The 22,808-nt window shown below is 40.7% G+C and overlaps 2 protein-coding genes across 12 annotated transcripts in view; both read left to right on the forward strand.

The window, feature by feature from the left end:
* The window catches only part of GOLGB1 (golgin B1), an 86,214-nt gene extending 84,434 nt beyond the window's left edge, over positions 1 to 1,780 (forward strand). For 10 of the 11 annotated variants that reach the window (XM_032629686.1, XM_032629678.1, XM_032629679.1 and 7 more), the window contains 2 exons: positions 2 to 107; positions 367 to 1,780. In XM_032629686.1, the coding sequence (XP_032485577.1) occupies positions 2 to 107; positions 367 to 501 (241 nt within the window). In that variant the 3' untranslated portion in view covers positions 502 to 1,780. Of the gene's footprint in view, position 1; positions 108 to 366 lie in introns of those variants that run through there. The other variant, XR_004349578.1, reaches the window with a different exon arrangement.
* Positions 1,781 to 4,996: 3,216 nt separating this feature from the next.
* Positions 4,997 to 22,808, forward strand: part of HCLS1 (hematopoietic cell-specific Lyn substrate 1) — a 28,705-nt gene continuing 10,893 nt past the window's right edge. Inside the window, exons 1-6 of the mRNA XM_032629506.1 lie at positions 4,997 to 5,134; positions 7,556 to 7,639; positions 8,210 to 8,283; positions 15,125 to 15,254; positions 17,265 to 17,375; positions 19,962 to 20,016. Of these exons, the coding sequence (XP_032485397.1) occupies positions 7,556 to 7,639; positions 8,210 to 8,283; positions 15,125 to 15,254; positions 17,265 to 17,375; positions 19,962 to 20,016 (454 nt within the window). The 5' untranslated portion in view covers positions 4,997 to 5,134. The remainder of the gene's footprint in view (positions 5,135 to 7,555; positions 7,640 to 8,209; positions 8,284 to 15,124; positions 15,255 to 17,264; positions 17,376 to 19,961; positions 20,017 to 22,808) is intronic.

Below are 22,808 nucleotides of genomic sequence, written 5' to 3' on the forward strand. Positions count from 1 at the left end.
GGTTGGAGCATGTCGAATGGGACTCTGCCCGGTCTCCTATCATTGGCTCCTGTGGCTCCCAGGAGCAGGCACTGTTAATAGATCTTACAAGCAACAGTTGTCGAAGGGTAAGAAGGGGGAAGGATAAAGAGAGGGTACTGTACTCTCAGACAGGGCTGGCTGTGTTGAGTGCAAAGGGTCAAGGAGGAGGAATGTGGGCCTGAGACTGGAAGGGTATGGAAGGTTGGAAGAAACTAGTGGAAGCTGCCAAGTCGTTGGCCCCGAGGGGCTTTCTCTCAGGTTACCTCTTTTCTACAGTGGTTGGAGAAGGGAAAGGGACAGATCTCTATAGGGCAAAACTCTCTGACTTTCAAATTTTCTTTTCAGACCCGGAGTGGTGCTGGATGGAAGCGGGTCCTGCGTTCGCTCTGTCATTCCCGGACACGGGTGCCACTGCTGGCAGCCATCTACTTTCTGATGGTTCATGTCCTACTTGTTCTATGTTTCACAGGCTATCTATAAACCTAGTTCTCACCTTTTGGATCACTCCCCTCAGAACTTGGAATTCCCTCACCTCTAGCATCAAAACCATCAATTCCAATGGAATGATCTTCCCACTTACAGGTCCTCTCTCCAACTCTCCACAGAAAGTGCCTGCAAAAAGAGGTGGATATGAGCACAGGTTAGAGCTGCAGGGACCAATGAGTCTGCTTTCTTCTACTGTCCAGGACCTGACACTTCTGCAAAATCTGAGGAGGCCCCACAGTTGGTTATTGAGCCCAATATTTGTTCAGATTTTGCAGGGCCCTGATCTTTTATGGTCCTATGAAAGATGCTGAGGAATGTCTTTCAGCCAGGAGGACAGTTCCAATAAACCTAATAATCAGAAGTCCAATATCATTTTGATTGATACTTTCTTTGTCTCATGTACCTTATATTTTCTCCTGCTTCAGAGGGAAGGTGAACCTGCCATAAACAATGGCAGGGGGAATGTTCTGGGGAACATTATCTCATAGGATATCTAATTAGGTCTCTGGCAAAAGAGAGCCAGAATAGAAGAACTCCCCAGGGGTTTTAGCTGTTGGATCACAGGGGAGGATGGCGTTACTTTCCCTGGCTGTTCAGGCATAATTGGAGTGAGAGTCATGGTCCTGGACTATAAGGTGAGGATCCCACTGCTTATCCCTTCATCACATGTGTACTAAGGTATTAAGTGGCCTGTGCCTTTCCTTTCACTGAAAGGCAAGAGGAACTGGCTGTGGACAGTGGGATTCAATTCTTGTCATTTGTGTGTTATCTGAATAAGCCTCGAATGTGGACCCTAAGACAGTACACTAGGAACCAGTCCTAGGTGAGGCACTGACTCCCAGCCAGGGAGGTCTAACTGCTGTGACAACCACTCCTAGCCGCTTGAAGTACGAAGCTGCTTTGCTGTTGGTGACAGTTATTCCAGTTTCTCATTGTGTCGTCACCTGCCTTCTGCGGTAACAGAGAGCTGAGGAAAATGGAGGGAGATTATAGAGAAGACAAAATATTTAAATCCAAGCCTGAGAATGACAGCCGGGTTTGAATTCCATTTGTGCCTATTCCCCAGCTCTCCTTTCTCCAGCCCTTACCCGTTGGTTATTTTCTCATTTTGCACATGTTCCCTGCCTGCTCTCACCACCCAGAGAGGAGAGAAAACTGGTGGACGGACTGATCCGCTCTAATCCTTTGTTCTGTGGTGGCCAAATCATGGTCACAGCAACCCAGGAACTTTCCTGAACAACTGTAAAATAATAAAATTATTTTCAGAATGAAATACTGTGGTGGCGTGTAAATGCATGTATACACAGGTGCTTACATATATGTGTGTGCATGCTGAGGAGAGGAAGGTACATAGAGGAAGTAGGGATGGAGTAGCCAGGAATTACCATGGGAGTAGAAAGCTCTGCATATCCAGGCTTCATTCTCACTGGCCAGCGTCTGGCTGCTTGCGTCCTTCTAGCCTTAGCTGCTAGACCCCAGGGTGGTGAAGCAGAGTGAGGAAATTCCATCCTAATACTGAACCAAACAAGCTGGGCCTTAGGGCATGAGATTCATGCAGGTTTTTGCCTGGGCCTGGGAGAACTGTCTGGTGCATATTGAAAACATTTTGTCCCTAGGGATCCCTCTGGGTAGGAGTGCGGGAAGGGAAGTCTCATAGGGGAAAAGCAGGATGGGCATTATGATGTGTTTATATCAAGTCACTGCTTGAGAAATGCTAGCTCACTTTCTCAAGGTACAATAAGTAAATTGAACCACGTCTATCTGGCTTTAAGGCCCATGCTTGCTATTGTCTCACTGCCTATCATCAAGAGTGAACTTGGGGGACTTCCCTGGCAGTCCAGCTGTTAAGACTTGTGCACCCAATGCAGGGGGCACGGGTTCGATCCCTGGTCAGGGAACTACGATCCCACATGCCACACGGTGCGGCCAAAAAAAACCACAAAAGAGTGAACTTGGGACATTTGCTAAGGAGAGGTGCACTTGATTGTTTGTTTGTTTGTTTTTGCGGTACACGGGCCTCTCACTGTTGTGGCCCCTCCCGTTGTGGAGCACAGGCTCCAGATGCACAGGCTCAGCGGCCATGGCTCACGGACCCAGCCGCTCCACGGCATGTGGGATCTTCCCGGACCGGATCATGAACTTGTGTCCCCTGCATTGGCAGGTGGACTCTCAACCACTGCGCCACCAGGGAAGCCCTTGATTGTTTTTTAATTTTATTTTATTGAAGTGTAGTTGGTTTACAATGTTGTGTTAATTTCTACTGTACAGCTAAGTGATTCAGTTATACATATTTTTCATATTCTTTTCCATTGTGGTTTATCACGGGATATTGAATATAGTTCTCTGCTATACAGTAGGAACTTTTTGTTTATCCATTCTTTATATAATAGTTTGTATCTTCTAATCCCAAACTCCCCTCTCCCCCCCCACCCCCTTGGCAGCCACAAGTCTGACCTTTATGTCTGTGAGTCTGTCTCTATTTCGTAGATAAGTTCATTTGTGTCATATTTTAGATTCCACATATAAGTGATATCATATGGTATTTGCCTTTCTCTTTCTCACTTACTTCACTTAGTATGATAATCTCTATGTCCATCCATGTTGCTGCAAATGGCATTACTTCATTCTTTTTTATGGCTGAGTAGTATTCGATTGTATGTATGTACCACGTCTTGTTATCCAAGATGGGCTTTCTTGTCATCTATGATTAAATTCTATGATTTCTCTAAACATCTGTATCTGGATGGTGTGTCACAATATCTGGTCTGATCATTTCTATTTTTGACCCAAAATTAGGGCTCAAAATGTTCTAAAAGATTTATTTTTCCTTCTACAAATTTACTCTTCCTTAAAATAATTTTGGTGCTGCCATAATAAATAGGTTATGAAGTAGGAGAAATAATCAGTTGATCTCCATGCTAGGCGTAGAATCCTTAGATTTGGAAGTGACTAAAGTCTTACGTTCCTAATGCAGAAATCCCCTCCTCTGTATCTTGGACAAATTTCATCCATTATCTGTTTGAATCCATTTGGGGAGCCCACAACTGAGCAAATCAGGTCAGGACTCCATGTCAATCAAGATTAGGAGAGGCTTGGTCAGATACAGTAACAAACACCCCCAAATTCTCAGTAGCTAAAACAGTAATTAGTTTTTAGGATTATTTTTTAGTCAAAGACTCCAAGTCCCTCACACAATGGATGGAGCTCTACTTGTACTGTCATTCTTAGTTGGGGACCCTCCCACTCAGGGACCTAGGCTGCCAGAGGAGCCACTCTGGAGAGTTGCAGGTTGCCTTGTGTCTACTGCGAAAAAATGCACAACCTAAAAGTTGAGAATTATGTTTTATTTGGCAGACAAAACTGAGGACTTAAACCCAGGATGCAGCCTCTCAGATGCTCTGAGGAACTGCTCTGAAGAGGTAAGGGAGGAGCCAGGATATATAGGAGTTTTTGCAAAGACCAGATATCGGAACTTCAAAAGATTACTGTTAATGAAAGAAAAACAGATATCTCAAGTTAATTTTCTGTGTATGGGAGGAGGTAAGAGTCTGGGCTCATTGATATGCACCTTAGCTATCTAGGGCCAGTGTCCTGTTCTTTCCCATCCTGAGTCCCCTCAGGCATCACCCGTGGCTTGATAGCTGCAGCATCCTTTATTTACTGATAATGATAGGCAACATTTTTTTCATTCACACTTGGTAAGCAGTGGACACAGGAGCATAGCAAAGCTTGAGCTCGTCTTGAAGTCTCACTTCAAGTCTCATTTGATGTTTCACTTCTTACATTTCACTGGTCAAAACAAAGTCACCTGAGCAAGTCTGACTTCGAGAGGGAAGGGAGGGGCAGCAAATCTTACAGAACAGTAATACAGAATACCACAAAGACCTTCCATCATCTGGTACCACTTAGTTTTTTCAGACTTCTTCCTACTACCTGGGACCAAATCTTTCTGAATTAGCTCACGCTCCTCACTGCCCCCTAAACAATCTCTGAACTTTCCTCCCTCCATGTCTTGCCTTTCCTCTATGAGTTATGCCCTTCCATCATTTGATTGATCAATGTTTATTTGAACATCTACTGTATGCAAACCCCAGTTTTTAGTACTGTGCCTAATGTGGAAGTGACTTTCTTTTTAAATCTTATCTTTCAAAACCACATAAAAATCATTTTTTCCATTAAACCTTTCTTGATTCCTTCAGCCCATACCAAATTCTCTAAATTTCTTCAATATAAACAGATACAATTGCCCACCTATTTGGGACACAAATAGTGTTGTACAGCATTCTTCTATGTGCTTTCTAGTTGAATGTTTTGCTCCCCTGACCAGATTATGGACTCTGAGAGTAAGAGCAGAACTTTTTTATGACCTCTGGAACCCTCAAAGCCTTGCAAAAGAGTAAGCACAGAGCATTTAATCCTTATTTATTTCAATGCCTCAGCAGAAGGAACTGACTCAAACTTCAGGAAGTAGCTGTGAAGACAGGGTAGCAGGAAATGACAGAAAACCTGAATACGGAACTGAAGCAGCAGCTCAGAGTTTCTTGCTCTGAAGTGGCAGCAGCTAGAGAGGAGCCGAGTGTCTACTTGAGGAGCCGAGAGCCTAGAGCAAACGCTTGCGCGGTTAAAGGTGGGTACTCCGGGCAGTGGGAAAGTTGGGGAGCATAGGACAAGAGTTGAAGTGAGAGGACTCTGCCTGGCTTTTTGTCCCTGCTGAGCCGTGAAGTCCCTGCTAGTAAGCTGCTAACCTTTCATGGCCAGAAGACCGGCCTGGGTGTGAGGTCTTGTCGATAACAAGCATCTGGGGATGGAAGCAGAAGGGAGACGCTGGAGCCCAGGGAACGCGATCCAGCAGCCATCCAGGACCCCTGGTTTCTGCCGACAATCTACAATCCTCTCTAAGGCCCGATGGTCCTAGGCACTGAGTTGGGAGGAGGACCACTGGAGATGAGACAGTCTCTGCCCCTGGAGAGTTTATGGTCTAGCAGAGAGACAAAACCCACAGGAGACATTGCAACAGATCAGGAAGTAGTGGTAGCTAATGTACACCCATGCTGAGAACCAAGTGCCAGATGAAGGTGTGGCGGTTCGATTAGGGCTAGTTTTTCTGATTGTAGGGTCACAGGATCCCAGAATGTCAGAAATGGAGGGGACTTGATGAATTAGCGAGGTTAACCTCTCCATTTATTTTCCCTTGGGAAAAACAGTATCAGAGAAGTTCAGTGATTTACCAAATTATTTAAGTTAATATTTGTAAATTGCCTAACCTGGTACATGGCAAATAAGTACATACCCTCTCTACTTTGACTCCCTAACCCATATTCCCACAGAGCTGGATGATCTGACTCTCTGTCCGTGTACTTTACTCAGGCAGCCTCAAGAAGAGGCCCTCGATTGTGCCTGATATCCTGGCCACCAGGCCTCACCGACTTATTCTCTGGTCTCCCACCTCTAGATAGTACCTCTTGGCTTCCCTATGTCCGGCCAGTAGCTCAAGCATACTAAATTGTCTCTGTGTCAGAAACCCTTCCCTCTGTTTCAAAAATACATGAGGATGGCAGGCTTATGGGAGAGTCAAGCTGAGACCTGGGAGGAACAGCAAGAAAGAGGACAGGACTGTCGGTCCTCATTGCTTCCTTATTGCTCATGAATATTTCAGAAACTTCTTTTCCAGTTTTCTGTGTGAACTCCTTTTGTTGCAGAGCAGCCCAGGAGCCAGGACCATAGGTCTTGTCAACGTGCCCCCCACCATGCATTACTGTTGCCCCACAGGGGAAGGCAGAGCTGCTCTTGGCAGTGACTCATCCCACAGTCCAGCTGACTCAGTCCATACTTCCCCAGTGTCCTCTTTGCATCTTGTTAACCAATCTACCCCCAGATTTCCCTTGGACTGGTTTCCAAGGGGTTTTTCAAAGAGCTGGAGAAGGATGGAGTTTTCAAGTGGAAAGGAGAATTGGAGAGTCTGAGCACCTCTGGAGAGACTGGAGGGTCTTAGGAGTGGTTTTAAGATGGGCTTGTTTAAAAGACAGTAAACAGTGAGGGGAAGGAGTCTGAGCAGGGAAGGGTGGGCAGGGAGTTGCCAGCCAGCAAGTGGTACCAGGGTCAAGAATTCTCAGCACCAGAACAGATGGGCATTGTCTGTTGTTTCCTCTCCACACCAAGATCCAGGATCCCACAGATGCAGAGCACCTGTGCAGCTCCTCATGCAGGACTGGCAGGGCCAGCAGAAACACTGGGGATGCCCTAGTGGAATAACAATTTGGCACCCCCTCAAAGCGGTGTTCTCTAAATATTTCTTTAACATTTATTTAGTTAATAAAAGTCAAATAATTCTTAATGTTCAAAACAAGGGGCTTATTACATGCTCTTTTTTGAACCAGTTATCTACTTTCAAAGTATAATTAAACTGTTTTTAAAAATTGAACAATAAATGAATTATTCTCAGCAAATAATGCTTCCCCATGCATTGTTCAGTTGAGGAATTTCAGCTGAGTGCCCCTACTGACACACAGCTGTGCAGTGGCCAGTATTAGAGTGGAGGTTGGAAAAATTCTCAACAGCGTTTAGCAGGTTGTAGAGAGGAGTGTAGATGTTCACATTATCAAGAGCTGGACAAATATATATCTCAAGAACTATGAAAGAAGCTATATGTAGATACCTGAGTGAAATGTTGCTGTAATTCCAGGGATGTTCTAGCAATCCTCATTGATTACCTCTTCAAGCCACTAGCTGGCTGGCCTCTTGACACAAGTGAAGGATCTCAGCCATTTTGACACCCAGGTTATTTAGTATTACCTACATTCATGATGACTTCTGTCCAGACTAATGAGCCCAGGCCACGTTAGTTTGTCTTAAATAAATCCACATCCCCCTTCCTCTAACTGAGAAAAAGTGCTTTCCTAAAACTTCCATCTGCTTTGCCTCAGATTCTATTTTCTTCTAAGAAAAAAATAGCATGAAACTTTGGCTGCTATATCATTGACTTCAGCGTTCTTGTTTTCCCTCTTCTTGATTTTTTCACCTAATCATTCCCATTTTCTGTCACCCTCAGATGTGGAAGTCTGTAGTAGGTCATGATGTATCTGTTTCCGTGGAGACCCAGGGTGATGATTGGGACACAGACCCTGACTTTGTGGTGAGTGTGGAAATAGCTTTCCTTGGACAATGAAGGGCAGTGGGCAGGCGTGTGGGCTACTCTGTAACCCTTGAGGGGGCTTAGAAAAAGTCTGAGACTAGGATAGCCCTCATGGTGGGACTGCCTGGCAGGACAGTTTGCTGTCATGAGTGGGGCCTGCATGATAGCCTGTGCTGAGGATGGAAGGAGACAGGTGCGGAGGAGTTTGACATTGTGATTGACAGGCTATGGCAGGCTATGCTGAGGGAACAGGTAAACTGGGTGTCCTTTGGCCTGTGAGCCAGGATTTGAGCTGAACATGTATAATTTGGGGGAATTCGGAAGTTGTAGGAGACCTAAAGAAGAAAGTTTGAGGGATGCAGAGTAGAAAGGGAGGTTTCAGAGCTCACCAGCTTAATTTTAACATGGGGGCCTGGGTGGGATAAGCACAGAGAGGAGTCTGAGTAAAGTCCCTGAGTGCCGGAAGCAGCTGATGCAGGGGACGTGGGGGTTATGTGTGTCAGCTGTGTGGCGTCTCTCAGCCTGGCACATTTCTTGCCATCACTTATTGCTGAGTGTTGTCTTTTGTAGAATGACATCTCTGAGAAGGAACAACGGTGGGGAGCCAAGACCATTGAGGGGTCTGGACGCACAGAGCACATCAAGTAGGTACCAAAAGGCCTAGGAGGAGGGAAAGAGGTATGGAAAGAACCCAAGGAAATCTTGGAGACTCAGGAGAAGGCGAGGGGGGAAGGAAAGGGAAATTCCTGTCTGTGTGTCTTTGCTTTTCTTTCAGTCTGTCCCCATGTGTCCCTTTGGGTGTCATTGTGTATTTGTTTCATGTCTCTCTTCTTATCCCCCCAACCCTATTATCTGTCTTTTATTTCTAACCACTCTGATATTTCCCCAACTGTGCCTATTATTATAACTGTTTCTCTTCCGTCAGTAAGGCATGAGGAATTCAGAGAGGGAAGTGCTGAGCTTGTATCATTTACTATCTATCTATTCACATAAATGTAAATGTGTGTCTGGATTGTAGGGTGACTTCTGATGGGCCAAGGGGGATTCAGTAAAATGTCAAGGTAAAGAACTCAGAATATATGCTGTAAAACAAGGACAATATCAGGTCCCATACCTGGTCTAATTACCTTTTAAAATAAAAATTTGTGTTTGGCTACTTAATAGAAGTAGGAAGCCATGAATGGTAATATGAAGAAATATGACACTTGGAAAACCTGTTGATGTATAGGGATCTTAAAGATTATAACCCAATATTTTACCAGAAAAAAAAAGCAAAACAAACAATAAACTCTGATACCATAACAGAGAAAGAAGTTACTCACAGACAAATCCAGGGGTTTCTGTGGGATATGTTGTGTATTAGGATTGAGAGATTCTCTCTTCTTTAATAATCCATGGATTATTCGGGATCATCTAACCAGGGCTGTTTGCTTTGGATAGTGTCAGAATGTCCAATAGACGCAATAAACAGTATAACAGGAGCAAAATTTAAATAAATAGGCAAAATTAATCTTTTTTAAGCTCCATTTTAACTCCCCTCCCCCACAAACAGCAGTGTTTTTACCTCATTTTCTTCTAGATTTTAAAAAGTGTCAGTGGATTATCACATTGCACAAGAAACACACTATGAAAACCTGGCACGTGTTTATACAGTTTGATAATATTCAGTACTCCACAGTGTTGTTTAATCAGACATAAATGATTTAGTTCAAGTAACTGTAATGAATATCATATTTAAAGAAGGTAGGCAATTCTGGAAGCAGTTGGAAAGCAAAAACATGGAATTGGGTCATGCAGGAAGCTTCTTTGATGCTCCTCTGTAGGCTCATCAATCCTACCCAAAGTAAGACGTCTTTCCTTTTCTGAGAAAAGGCCGCTCAGTCCTAGTATCCTGAGAACTGTTAAGATAAGCATACAAACTCTCCTTGTACCTTTCCCCTCCCAGTGCCTGTCTTATGCAGAGTAGGAGTAGAACATTTTAAAGAAGACTCCTAAATCCCTGCCATGATCTTATGGAAAGAGCTGGAGTTTGGATATCAGATAGATTCAGATTCAATTCACAGCTTTACCATTAATAGCAATGTGAGTTAGACATATAGCCTCTCTGAAACTCAGCTTATTTATTTATCAAATGAGGATAATAATAGCTACCTGGCAGGTGTATGGTTAGAATTCAATGAACTAGCATATAGCAAAATCTAGTGCAGTACTTAGCACCACTTAGCAGCTCAATAATGTTATTTCTCTTTCCTGTTAATATAGATTAGTTGAATCAGATTTTCTTCCTAAAAACCTAAAAATAAACATGTAAACAGATGGCGATCTTCATTCTTCCTAAGTGGCGTTTACCTGAACTGTTGTGTTACACAGTCCAGTATATATATTACTCTGACTGGTGACCCCTAGAGTTGTAAAATGTGGTGACCCTGGGTGTTTCCTTATTAGCCTAACTGAATCTATATCTGATAGAATAAGCGGTGGAGACATTTACACAAAAACCCACTCCCCTCCCGTTTACCCAGGCTACTGAGGTATAAAAGTTCAGTCTCTGCTAGTAACTAACCAGGTGATCCTGGACAGGTCACTTCCCTCTCTGATTCCCAGTCTTGCCATTGGGATCAAAAAGACCTCTAGAGGACCTTCCAATAGTAAGCCTCCAATACTCTGGGATTCTTTCTGGCTAGTGTGGGCTAGGACAACCTTTAAGGTCAGATGGGAATCACTAAAGTCCTTGGAAAGGAGGGGAAGTTGAACAGGAGAACAGTAGCTGCAGAGCTCAGATGACTCAAAGCAGGAAAAGGAAGTGATTGTGGTTCTCATTAATCTCACTACCATCCCCTACACCATGATCTTTCTTTTTTAAGTCTGCCTAAAATATATTTAGTTTGGGGAATGGTTTGGTAATTTAGTGAATAGTTCAAATGATCCTATCCATCCTTCATCTATTGTGTAGAGAAGTCCTGGGCCAGGCAGCTCCAAGCAGCCTAGTGTTTCCAGGAGCTGCCAGGTTTTCAAGGGCTCTTGCATTTACTCCATCTTCTTCTCCCCACTTTTGCTCACTTGTGCCCATATGCCTCTTGTTTTTTTTTTTTTTTTTTTTTTTTGGGGTAAGCGGGCCTCTCACTGTTGTGGCCTCTCCCGTTGCGGAGCACAGGCTCCAGATGCGCAGGCTCAGTGGCCATGGCTCACGGGCCTAGCCGCTCCGCAGTATGTGGGATCTTCCCGGACCGGGGCACGAAACCATGTCCCCTACACCACCAGGAAAGCCCCCATGTGCCTCTTTACTGTCAATATACCCCTTCCCACCCCTGGCTGGATGTAAACACTGATCTGCTTCTTGTCACTACAGATTAGTTTTGCCTATCCTAGAATTTAATGTACGTGGAATAATATAGAAGGTATTCTTTTGTGTCTGTCTTCTTTCACTAAGCATAATATTTTTGAGATCTATTCATGGTCTTGTGTATATCAGTCTTTTTAATGTCAAGTAATTTTGCATTGTACAGATATACCAGAGTCTGGTTTATTAGCCTGTTGATGGACATTTGGGTTGTTGACAATTTGGGACTATTACAAATAAAGCTGTCATGAACATTTTGATCCAAGTCTTTTTGTTAACATATATTTTTACTTCTCTTGGGAAACACCTAAAAGTTGTAGAATTCCTGAATCATATAAAAAGTGTGTTTTAACTTTTTAAGAGACCAGTAAACTGTTTTCTGAAAGAAACGTTTTTTCACTCCTACAAATAATGTATGGGTTTCAGTTGCTCCACATCTTTGTCTATACTTGTTATTGTTAATATTTTTAATTTTAACTATTTTTGTAAGTGTGTGGGGATTTCAATTTGTATTTTTCTGCTAATTTTATTGAGCATCTTTTCTTGTGCCATTAATATATCTTCATTTATCTTCATTTTGAAGTGTCTATTCAAATCTCTTCCTCACTTTTAAAGTGGGGTCTTTGTATTCGTATTGAGTTTTAAGAGTTCTTTATATATTCTGGATAAAAGTCTTTTGTGACATATGTGTTTTACAAATATTTTCTTCCAGACTGTAACTTGCCTTTTCATTTTATTAATGGCTTCTATTGAAGACCAGAAAATATTAATTCTGATGAAGTCTAATTTATCAAAATTTTTTATGGTTAGTGCTTTATGTGTCTAAGAAATTTTTGTCTACCTCAAACTGTGAAGATTTTTCCTATGTTTTGTTCTAAAAGATTTATAGTTTTAGCTTTTACATTTAAGTCTATGATCTATTTCAAATTTGCTTTTGCGTACAGTGTGAGGCAAAGATTGAGGTTCGTTTTATTTCCATAAGGATATCTCATTATTCCAACATCGTTAAAAGACTAATCTTTCCCCACTGACTTACCTGGCATCTTTGACCATATACATGAGGGTCTATTTCTAGACTATTTTATTGATTTATATGTCTTCTCTGACCCACACTATACTGCACTGGTTGTTGTAGCTTTATTGTACTGCACTTTTTATTGCAGTCATGAAATCAGGTAGTCCTTCTCCTTTGCTCTCCTTTGAAAAAAAAACCACTTTTTACCATCCTAGGACTTTACATTTCCACATACATTTTATTTTATTTTATTTTTAACATCTTTATTGGAGTATAATTGCTTTACAATGGTGTGTTAGTTTCTGTTTTATAACAAAGTGAATCAGTTATACATATACATATGTTCCCATATCTCTTCCCTCTTGCGGCTCCCTCCCTCCCACCCTCCCTATCCCACCCCTCCAGGCAATCACAAAGCACCGAGCTGATCTCCCTGTGCTATGCGGCTGCTTCCCACTAGCTATCTACCTTACGGTTTGGTAGTGTATCTATGTCCATGCTTCTCTCTCGCTTTGTTACAGCTTACCCTTCCCCCTCCCCATATCTTCAAGTCCATTCTCTAGTAGGTCTGTGTCTTTATTCCTGTCTTACCCCTAGGTTCTTCATAACATTTTTTTCCTTAAATTCCATATATATGTGTTAGCATACGGTATTTGTCTTTCTCTTTCTGACTTACTTCACTCTGTATGACATACATTTTAGAATTAGCTAGTCAATTCCTGCAAAAATGCCTGTTGGTGTTTTTAATGGGATTGCACTGAATCTATAGGTCATTTTAGAGAGAACTCACATCTTAATAGTCTTGAGTTTTCCAACCCATGAACATGGGATATGTCTCCATTTATTTAGGTCTTCTTTAATTTTTTCAGAAATGTCTGTGACTAGTATATAGAAATAAAATTGCTTTTAATAGTGATCTTGTCTCCTGGGACCTTTCTAAATGTACCTAATAGTTCTAGTAGCACATTTATATAGATTCTTTAGGATTTTCTACAACTATGATCATACTGTTTGTGAATAAAATCTTACAGTCTGTCACTCACTTTTGTGTTTTTACTTTTGTAATAAAAACAAAAAAAGCTGTTCCTTCTCCTAGCTCATCTTTGAGGTCCTGGGTGTCACTTGGTTTCTATAAACTGTATTGCTTCATCAATTCCAAGGTATTTTAAGCCTTAAAATAGAGATCTGAGAGTTAATGTGTTAAAAGTTTCTTAGGTATGCCAATTAGGACATTGAATTACAATTTTTTTTTCCTTTCTGTATTTCCACCTGATCACTATTTTCATACATTAATTATCTTTGTATTATCAGAGCCTAATGGTGCCTCACACTCAAAAAAGTTTAATATTTATTTAATAAAGGAATAATATAACTAACACATTTATAGTGCCTTAGCTATATTCTGATGAATTTGGTAAGAAGTTGGTCTTTGTTGGCCCCAACATTTTCATTCAAATTATATTATCTATTGTCATGATTCTCTGACTAACCTCATTGTCATCTATTAGGTGGATATTCCTGAATCTCATTTTCTAATCCCTTTTAAAAACTTGTTTCAACTATAATACAGTTATGATCCATGTAACAGTAATTGGATTTATTAAAACTTTGCTAATTTTTCCCATTTGAAAGTAATGTTTAGTCCCATTTTCTTCATTCTTCATCTGAACACTTTGGTTGGGAAATATTGGTCATTTACCTGTTCTTGGAACCAATAACTTTTCTGACACTGACAGTTCTAAAGTGTTGATGCTGTCGAAATAGCAACACAGGATCTCTGCCTTCACTGCTGCCAGAGGGTTTAGAGCAGGCACAGGAACAGAGGGTTCTTCCAGCTGTTAGCTTAATTTCATCTGGCTCAAAGCCAGTTTTCTAAAATTAACTTTGACTAAAGCTGAGAAGGCTTTTAAAAAAGACCTCTATTGGGCTTATACTACAAGGCCACAAGATGGATCTATTCTTCCACGAAAGAGGAGACTTTCTGATGTGAGATGGCCATTCTACCTGTAAGCAATATATCTGGTTTTTCTGAGCTAGCGAAGTCCCAGGAACATCACTATATCTCAGTTCCTTAAACCTCCATTTCTTGCTGCAGGAAGTCAAATTTTTTATTTAGGCTTCTCTTGCCCAAATATTTCTAAGAATCCCCAGTGGTCCTTATATGTGTTCAAGTATCAGTTCTGATTGTCACTTATTGGTGCTGGTGCTGAGCTGTCACTTCTTATCCTCAGCCCAAACAAATACAGAGAGGTATTCTCTACCCACATGGTAGAGATGAAAGTGAAGTAAGAAAGAGAATGCCTCCTTTTGGTGTTATGTTCTCTTAAGGACAGAAGTGTTCCAAATCAAGGTTATTTGAGCCTTAAAGTTTTGCAACAATTAGTGATGAGAGTGAATTTTATTAGTGAGCCTTTTTTAGTTTTTAGTTCTCTCAGGAATTAGCAGATATATGGGCAGTGTGAAGGGCATTCATTTTTGACAAGAAGAGTCACAGAATACTTAATGTATAGATAAATTTCCCAATGCTGCATTTTTCGTAATCATCGTTTTTAATGACTTCCTCATGTGCCATTGAAAAGTAATATTGCAATTTACTTAACTATTCCCCATTTTTTCCATATAAATTGTTTCTTGGTTCTTGCTATTAAATACAGTGTTTCAGTGAATATCATTAGACATTAAGCTTTGCCATATTTAAAACTATTTCCTTGGGGTAGACTTCTAGGACTAGAATGTGTGGGTAAAGGGTACATGAATATCTTTGTGCTTCTTGAGGTAGAGTACCAAACTGTTAAACAACAAATCCATTCAGAGAGGAAAATAACTTTTCAGTTGCTAGAATATAAGTAACACTGTCCTCTAATATTTAGGAACCTGAGACTAAATATCAGAAGGTTATTTAGTGAGCAAAATAACAGACTAGAGGAAATACTATTGGCTTATGGAGAGTTTATATCAGGCTGTATATGCAGACCACACTAACCTCCTACTCCCAGACCCAGCACAGGTACACTTTGGGGGCTATTGCTAAAAATGAACAGAACACACTGCAAGATTTCAGTTTTTCTGTGAAGGAGGGTTCGTTGACATCTCTGTGCTAGACGAGTCTCTGTGATGTGGTTACTTCCAGCATTCACCAGCTGAGGAACAAAGTGTCAGAGGAGCATGATGTTCTCAAGAAGAAGGAGATGGAATCAGGGCCGAAAGCATCCCACGGCTACGGAGGTCGGTTTGGGGTGGAAAGAGACCGAATGGACAAGGTGAGTTGAAAGGGGGATATTTGCTTTAAAAAAATAAATAAGTGAAAAAAAAAAAAAAAATAAATAAATAAGTGAATTGATTCATTTGTTGGTTTTATGGTTTAAAACTTATTCAAAAGTAAAATATTCATTTGGGTTTTAAAAGAGAATGTCCACATATTATTTGTGTTATTTTTCCCCTGATTTCAACACATACAATATAGATGACGGAAAATGGGAGCCAAGAATTTAGAAGGGCTGGCCTAGTGTATGTAGACCCAGCCACACTGTAACTCCTTGACTAAGGAGACACACATAGAGAAGGGGAAAATATGTTTTAAAATCACTTACTGCTTTTAAATGGATGTGTCTCTTACTGGTTTCTTTACTGTATATTTAGTGTTCTTTTTGTACATATTTTATACATCACTTAATATGATTTGCACATAGATGTGAAAAATATTTATGTGAATTTATCTATTAGATGTCCTCAAATATATTATTATTTTTCCTTTATCCATTAGATACTATGAAAGTATGATAAAAAGAAAGCCTGTATGTTGAATTGTATTTTTCCATTGACTTTCCTAACCTCAAAGATAAAGATATAGGACTTCCCTAGTGGTGCAGTGGTTAAGAATCCGCCTGCCAATGCAGGGGACACGGGTTCGATCCTGGTCGGGGAAGATCCCACATGCTGCGGAGCAACTAAGCCCATGGGCCACAACTACTGAGCCTGCGCTCTTGAGCCCAAGAGCCACAACTACTGAGCTCACGTGCCACAACTACTGAAGCCCGCGCACCTAGAGCCCATGCTCTGCAACAAGAGAAGCCACTGCAATGAGAAGCCGGCACACCACAACAAAGAGTAGCCCCCGTTTGACGCAACTAGAGAAAGCCCGAATGCAGCAACGAAGACCCAATGCAGCCAAAAATAAATAAATAAAAAATAAATAAATTTATTTTAAAAAAAGATAGAGATATATTCCTATAAGAAAAAAGAGTTAATCTCCAAGGAGAAAAAGCGATTTAATGAAAGCTGTTAGTTCACCCTTCTGTCATTGTGTAAAGTGCAAAGTAGGCATTGTATTCTCCCACAGAATTCCTAGGAAAGAGTAAAATAGATAAGCAGTCATTCATTCCTGAATTCAGCAAACAAAGTTGACCTACACAGACCCAAAAACACTGCAAAATGAGCTCCCAGGAGCTCATATAGGGCAGTGTTTCACATCCATCTCTGTATTAATATTTATCCCAGCATGGAATCGGAAATTCAGGAGGAAGAAGAAACTTTCTAATTTCTTCTTAGTTGAGACTCTGCAAGGTATCACTATTTGGTTTGAAGTATTATTCAATTCCAAGATTATTAAAGCATCCATATCCAAATATTAAAAGAGACATACCTTTCAAAACCAAGTAGAAAATGGTAGATGGAGAAAAAAGTGGAGGGGAATAAAAAACAGTTAAATTATATGCCATCTTGGACTACTCACGGTGTTGTCTACCAGCCCGCTTTGGTATAAAGAGTCAATCACTGTTAATATTAGGGCCCAGGCTGCACTTCTGAACTTTGATGGTTGTGTAGGAACAAAGATCCAGAACAAAAGCACCTGGCTGTGTTAAATATTCAGTCCGGGCTATGGCATCTAGTCAGTCCCCTTAGGTGTCTCCCCAGTAACTACCCTCATTTCTATTTTGATGCACAAAGCCCGTGTTTCACCCTCTCTTTAAGCAGTGCTTTAAACACCTCCCTGTCTATGTAGTCTCTATCTTTCTGGTTCCCAACCCATCCTATGGGAGTTTCCTAAATGATGGGTTCCTAGTGGTATTAAAGAAGAGTCAGGATGTGCAAGATTCCAGAAAAAGTCATCTTGCTCTCCCATCACACGTTCCTTGGCACTCCGTCAGAGATTATCAGTGTGACCTAGAGTGGAATTTCTTGTATTCTTACATCCCATCCTATCTCTGATCATTTTATTTTTTCATGGTCATTTTTATCTTCTCACTCAGTCTGATCTTGATTTTTCTCAGAGTGCTGTGGGCCATGAGTATGTTGCTGAGGTGGAGAAGCACTCTTCCCAGACTGATGCTGCCAGAGGCTTTGGGGGCAAATACGGAGTGGAGAAGGACAGGGCAGACAAGGTAAGTGACAACTCTCTCCCTGTGCCACCCAACTCAGATCATGTGGGACTTACCAACAATCACCTTGAATGTAGGTCTGTGCTTCTCCTGTGGAAAGATGGGGCAGTGGCCTCACGGAAGGTCCATCATGAGGATGGCTCCCACACCTCCCTCAGCAAGTTCTTTGGTGCCGCTGTTGGAGGCCACATGCTGACCTGGAAGGTGTTAATTTAAAAGAGACAAAGACTCCCAAACTCTGAATAAGGAATCCCTAAGCCATTGTTTTATTGTTTTCCTCCCTGCATTTTATTTTATTTATTTGTTTATTTTTTAAACATCTTTATTGGGGTATAATTGCTTTACAGTGGTGTGTTAGTTTCTGCTGTATAACAAAGTGAATCAGCTATACCATATATCCCCATATCCCCTCCCTCTTGCGTCTCCCTCCCACCCTCCCTATCCCACCCCTCTAGGTGGTCACAAAGCACCGAGCTGATCTCCCTGTGCTATGTTAAGCCATTGTTTTATCATACCTGTATGCATGAAGGGAGAAGAGGAAATTCCAAAGCTCCTCCTTTGGTCTAATATGAAAGCCTTATAAATATTTATGCCTTTCAGGAAAACAGACGTATCAGCTGAAATATTATTACAATGGTAGCAAATAATCAAGTAAAACAACTAATTAAGGTTACAATGTTTTTAGAAGGTGAAGGTTACTTTTCACAGGACTTAGTACTAACTCCTTGAAGTCCAGGTGTTTTAAAGACTCCTTTGTACAAAAAAGTAGTGATAGTTTTAAAGAGAGAAAGAGAAAAAGGACAGCATGATTACAGACGATAGAGTGGTCCAGAGAGTACGATTGATAACTCATTCATGTTCTCATTTTCACACCTTAGTAGATCAGATTCTTTGAGCTCATTCTTTATGGGGCTGAGTAGTGTCTCTGCCCTGCAGCAGCACACAGAGGGGACATTTCCTTCACAGCTAGCTGAGATTTTGTTTGTTTGTTCGTTTGTTTAACCTGCAGCTGTTAATAAGTAGGCCTGAATCCTTAAAGCTAAGTGTTAGAGTGTTATTTGAATTGTAGGGGTAAAAAAACCCAGAAAAGTTCAAGGCATACTGTAAGGTAAAGTAAAAGCACAGAGGATAATTTTTAAAAGCAGTAATGGAATATGGAGCACGTAATGGTCTCTAATCAGGGTGCAGTTTCTCTTCCTTCTTGGCTCCCCTACTGCCTTTGCCTAATCTTTCACTGTTCTTTCTTTCAATTCCTGCCTCACCAGCCACAAACCGAATCACCTTAACAATCAGTGTGTCTTGTAAATCAAGAAACAATACATACTAATAACTTTTTTTAAAATAAATTTATTTATTTTACTTATTTATTTTTGGCTGCATTGGGTCTTCATTGCTGCCCACAGGCTTTCTCTAGTTGTGGTGAGTGGGGCCTACTCTTTGTTGTGGTGCGTGGCCTTCTCGTGCAGTGGCTTCTCTTGTTGCAGAGCATGGGCTCTAGGCGCATGGGCTTCAGTAGCTGTGGCACGAGGGCTCAGTAGTTGTGGTTCTTGGGCCCTAGAGCACAGGCTCAGTAGTTGTGTCCCATGGGCTTAGTTGCTCTGCAGCATGTGGGATCTTCCCGGACCAGGGCTCAAACCTGTGTCCCCCGCGTTGGCAGGCGGATTCTTAACCACTGCACCACCAGGGAAGTCCCATACTAATAACTTTTAAAATGCAAAATCTAGACTTGCTTAGGGACCTATTACTGAGCCATATGGGGACATAGCTAGGTTAGATATTTACCAATATATCCAGTTCCAAAGCAGCTAGGATCCAGATTCTCCTGGTTGCCTCTCATCCCACCAAAATCTACATCTCTGGGTTTCCACTGTTGTGTAAGGAAAGAGAATAGGCACAGTATAATCAGTCAGTATAGGATGATATCTCTTACATGTGCACAGTGCTGCTTTATAGTTTAAAAGGCAGTTTTCTAGCTATTATCTCATTTTAGTTTCATGAGACTTAGGAAGAAAAACACTAATTTGCTGAGTGCCCACACTTTATGTATCTTGCCCCATTTAGTCCTCACAATATCCCAAATAAGTTGGAATCATTTTACAGTTGAGGTTAATAAGGCAGGTATACCTATTTTCATTTCATATTTAAAGGGCCCAAGGGGGACTTCCCTGGCAGTCCAGTGGTTAAGACTCTACACTTCCACTGCAGGGGAGCACGGGTTCCATCCCTGGTCAGGAAACTAAGATCCCACATGCCTCCGTATGGCCAAAAGAAAAACAAAACTAAAAAAAGAGGCTGAGACTTAGTAATATTAAAGGACATACCTAAAGTTACACAACTACAAATAGGAAAGGCGGGGTTGGGGTTTGGATCTAGAGCTATCTGTGTCCAGGGCCCATGGTCATTGGTTTGTAGCACACTGCCTTTACACCAGCCTGTCAGGGTACTGTCTGTTTCTACATTGAACCCCCATACTCAGCTCTGAGCCCCTATAACTAACCCCTGGGCTGAGCTATAGGTGTAAGGGTAAGTGAGAGCGGGAGAAAATGTTCATCTCTGACTCTAATCAATTCTCTCTCCTTTTCTCTGTAGTCAGCTGTTGGCTTTGATTACAAAGGAGAAGTGGAAAAACACACATCTCAGAAAGGCAAGCACCCTGCATTTCAGCCTTAGCAACCTGACTGCCCAGACTTCAACTTCCAACAGCCATCATCGACTCCCTTTAGTTCCATGGCCCCGTTCCCTGCTATTTTATTTTATTTTTAAATCCAAGCATGTACTTGCTTCTTTTTTTCTCCTATATTGCTTTCTATGAGCTTGGTCAAGTTTTCTTTAGTCCCATATTTTGATCTAATGGATCAAAAATAGGATATTATACTCCTTTATTTTAAGAAGTTATTCCTAAGTTTTAATGTGCATCTGCGGCTTAAGTTTTAAATTAATCACTATTTCTTCCTGAGTAACACAGGAAATGAAGAATAATTTAATTACATTTCTTCTACATTCTACAGTCTTTGTACCAACTGAACAGTTGTTTAGTATATCGATTACATGTGTTTGTTTTTAAACCCCACAAAAATTAATCATTATTATCACTAGGTGAAGGCTTATTTAAATTGACCAACATATTTACCAGTTTACTAGCTCATCATTGTTTATAATATTTCATTGTTTCCTCCTTACTTCTTCTATTCCTTCTTGCTAGAGTATATCCTTTGATAATTCTTTCCGTGAGAGTCTATGAGAGAACTCCCAGGCTTTGTCTGAAAAAAAAATTTATTTTGCTCCATTCTTCATTGTTATTTTCCCTTCATCGTGTTGAAGATACTATTCCATCATCTGTGGCATTTCTCTTGGGTTAGTCTAATCATCATTCCTTTGTACATAACATGTCTTGTCTCTCTTTTTGTTTTGTCTCATGAAAATTTTTCTTTTTGTTTCTGATGTCCTGAAATATCATCAGGCTATATCTAGGTGTTGATCTATTTTTATTATTCTACATGAGACTTATTGCTCCTCTTCAACCTGAGAATTAACTTTCAATATGAAAAGTTCTTGGGCATTTTCTCTTTAGATAGTGTCTCTCCTCTCTTCTCTTTTATTCTTTCTTCTGGAACTCAGATGTATATTAGAACTTTTAATTCTCCATCTCTCTCTCTCTTTTAAAAAAGACTTTATGTTTTCAGAACTTTTTAGATTTAGGACAAAATTGAGAGGAAGTTACAGTCCTGCACCCATACATGCATAGCCTCCCCCATTATCAACATCACTGACCAGAATGGTGTGTGTGTGTGTGTATATATTTTTTTCCTTTCTTTCTTTTTTCTTACCAAGGATGATTCTATACTAACACATCAAAGTCAGCCAAAGTCCATAGTTTACTTTAGGGTCCGCTCTTGGTGTTGTGCTTTCTATGGGTTTGGACAAAAGTATACTGACATATATCCATCATTATACTGTCATACAAGGTATTTTCCGTGTCCTAAAAGTCCTCCTTGCTCTGCCTATTCATCTCCCTCATCCCTCAGCAACCACTGATTATTTTTTGTCTCTAGTTTTGCCTTTTACAGAATATTATGTGGTTGGAATCATATACCATGTAGCCTTTCCAGATTGGCTTCTTTCATTTAGTAATATGCATTTAAGTTTCCTCCATGTCTTTTCATAGCTTGGTAACTCATTTTTTTTTTTTTGCTGAATATTATTCCTTTGTCTTGATGTACCCCAGTTTATTTATCCGCTCACCTACTGAAGAACATAGTGGTTGTTTCCAAGTTTGGGCGATTATGAATAAAGCTGCTATAAACATCTGTGTGCAGGTTTTTGTGTGGACCTACATTTTCAGCTCCTTTGGGTAAACACTAAGGAGTGCAATTGCTGGATCCTATGGTAAGAGTATGTTAAGTTTTGTAAGAAACTGCCGAACTGTCACTCAAAGTGGCTGCACCATTTTGCATTCCCACCAACAATGTATGACAGTTCCTGTTGCTCCACATCCTCACCAGCATTTGGTGTTGTGAGTAGTCTGGATTTTGGCCATTCTAATTGGTGTGTAGTGTTATATTATTGTTTTAATTTGCATTTCCCTGATGATATATGATGTAGAGCATCTTTTCATATGCTTATTTGCTATCTGTATATCTTCTTTGGCAAGGCATCTATTAATATATTTGACCTATTTAAAAAGTTGGGTTGCTTGTTTTGTTATTGTTGAGTTTTAAGAATTCTTTGTATATTTAGGGTAACAGTCCTTTATGACACGTGTCTTTTGCAAAGATTTTCTCCCAGTGTAAGGCTTGTCTTCTCATTTGCTTAACATTGTCTTTCACAGAGCAAAAGTTTTTAAAATTTTAGTGAAATCCAGCTTATCAATTATTTCTGTCATGTGTTGTGTCTTTGGTGTTGTATCTAAAAAGGCATCACCATACCTAAGGTCATATAGGTTTTCTCCTATATTATCTTCTAGGAGTTTTATAGTTTTGCATTTTACATTTAGGTCTATGATCCATTTTGATTGAATTTTTGTGAAAAGAGAATTTTTGTAATGCATGTGTCTAGATTCATTGTTTTTTTAATCTGTGGATGTCCACTTGTTCCAGCACCATTTGTTGAAAAGACTATCTTCTCTTCATCGTGTTACCTTTGCTCCTTTGGCAAGCATCAGTTAACTATAATTATGGAGGTCTATTTCTGGGCTCTCTGTTCTGTTCCACTGATTTATTTATCTAGTGTTTCACCTCTACCACACTGTCTTCATTACTTTAGCTTCATAGTAAGTCTTAAAGTCTGGTAGTGTCAGTCTTCTAACTTTGTTCTCCTTCAATATTGTGTTGGCTATTCTGGGTATTTTGCTTCTTCATATAAACTTTAGAAACTGTTGATCCAAAAAATAACTTGCTAGGGTTTTGATTGGGGTTGCACTGAGTCTATGGACCAAGT

The sequence above is a fragment of the Phocoena sinus genome, chromosome 4, assembly GCF_008692025.1.
Source record: "Phocoena sinus isolate mPhoSin1 chromosome 4, mPhoSin1.pri, whole genome shotgun sequence".
Lineage (NCBI taxonomy): Eukaryota > Metazoa > Chordata > Mammalia > Artiodactyla > Phocoenidae > Phocoena > Phocoena sinus.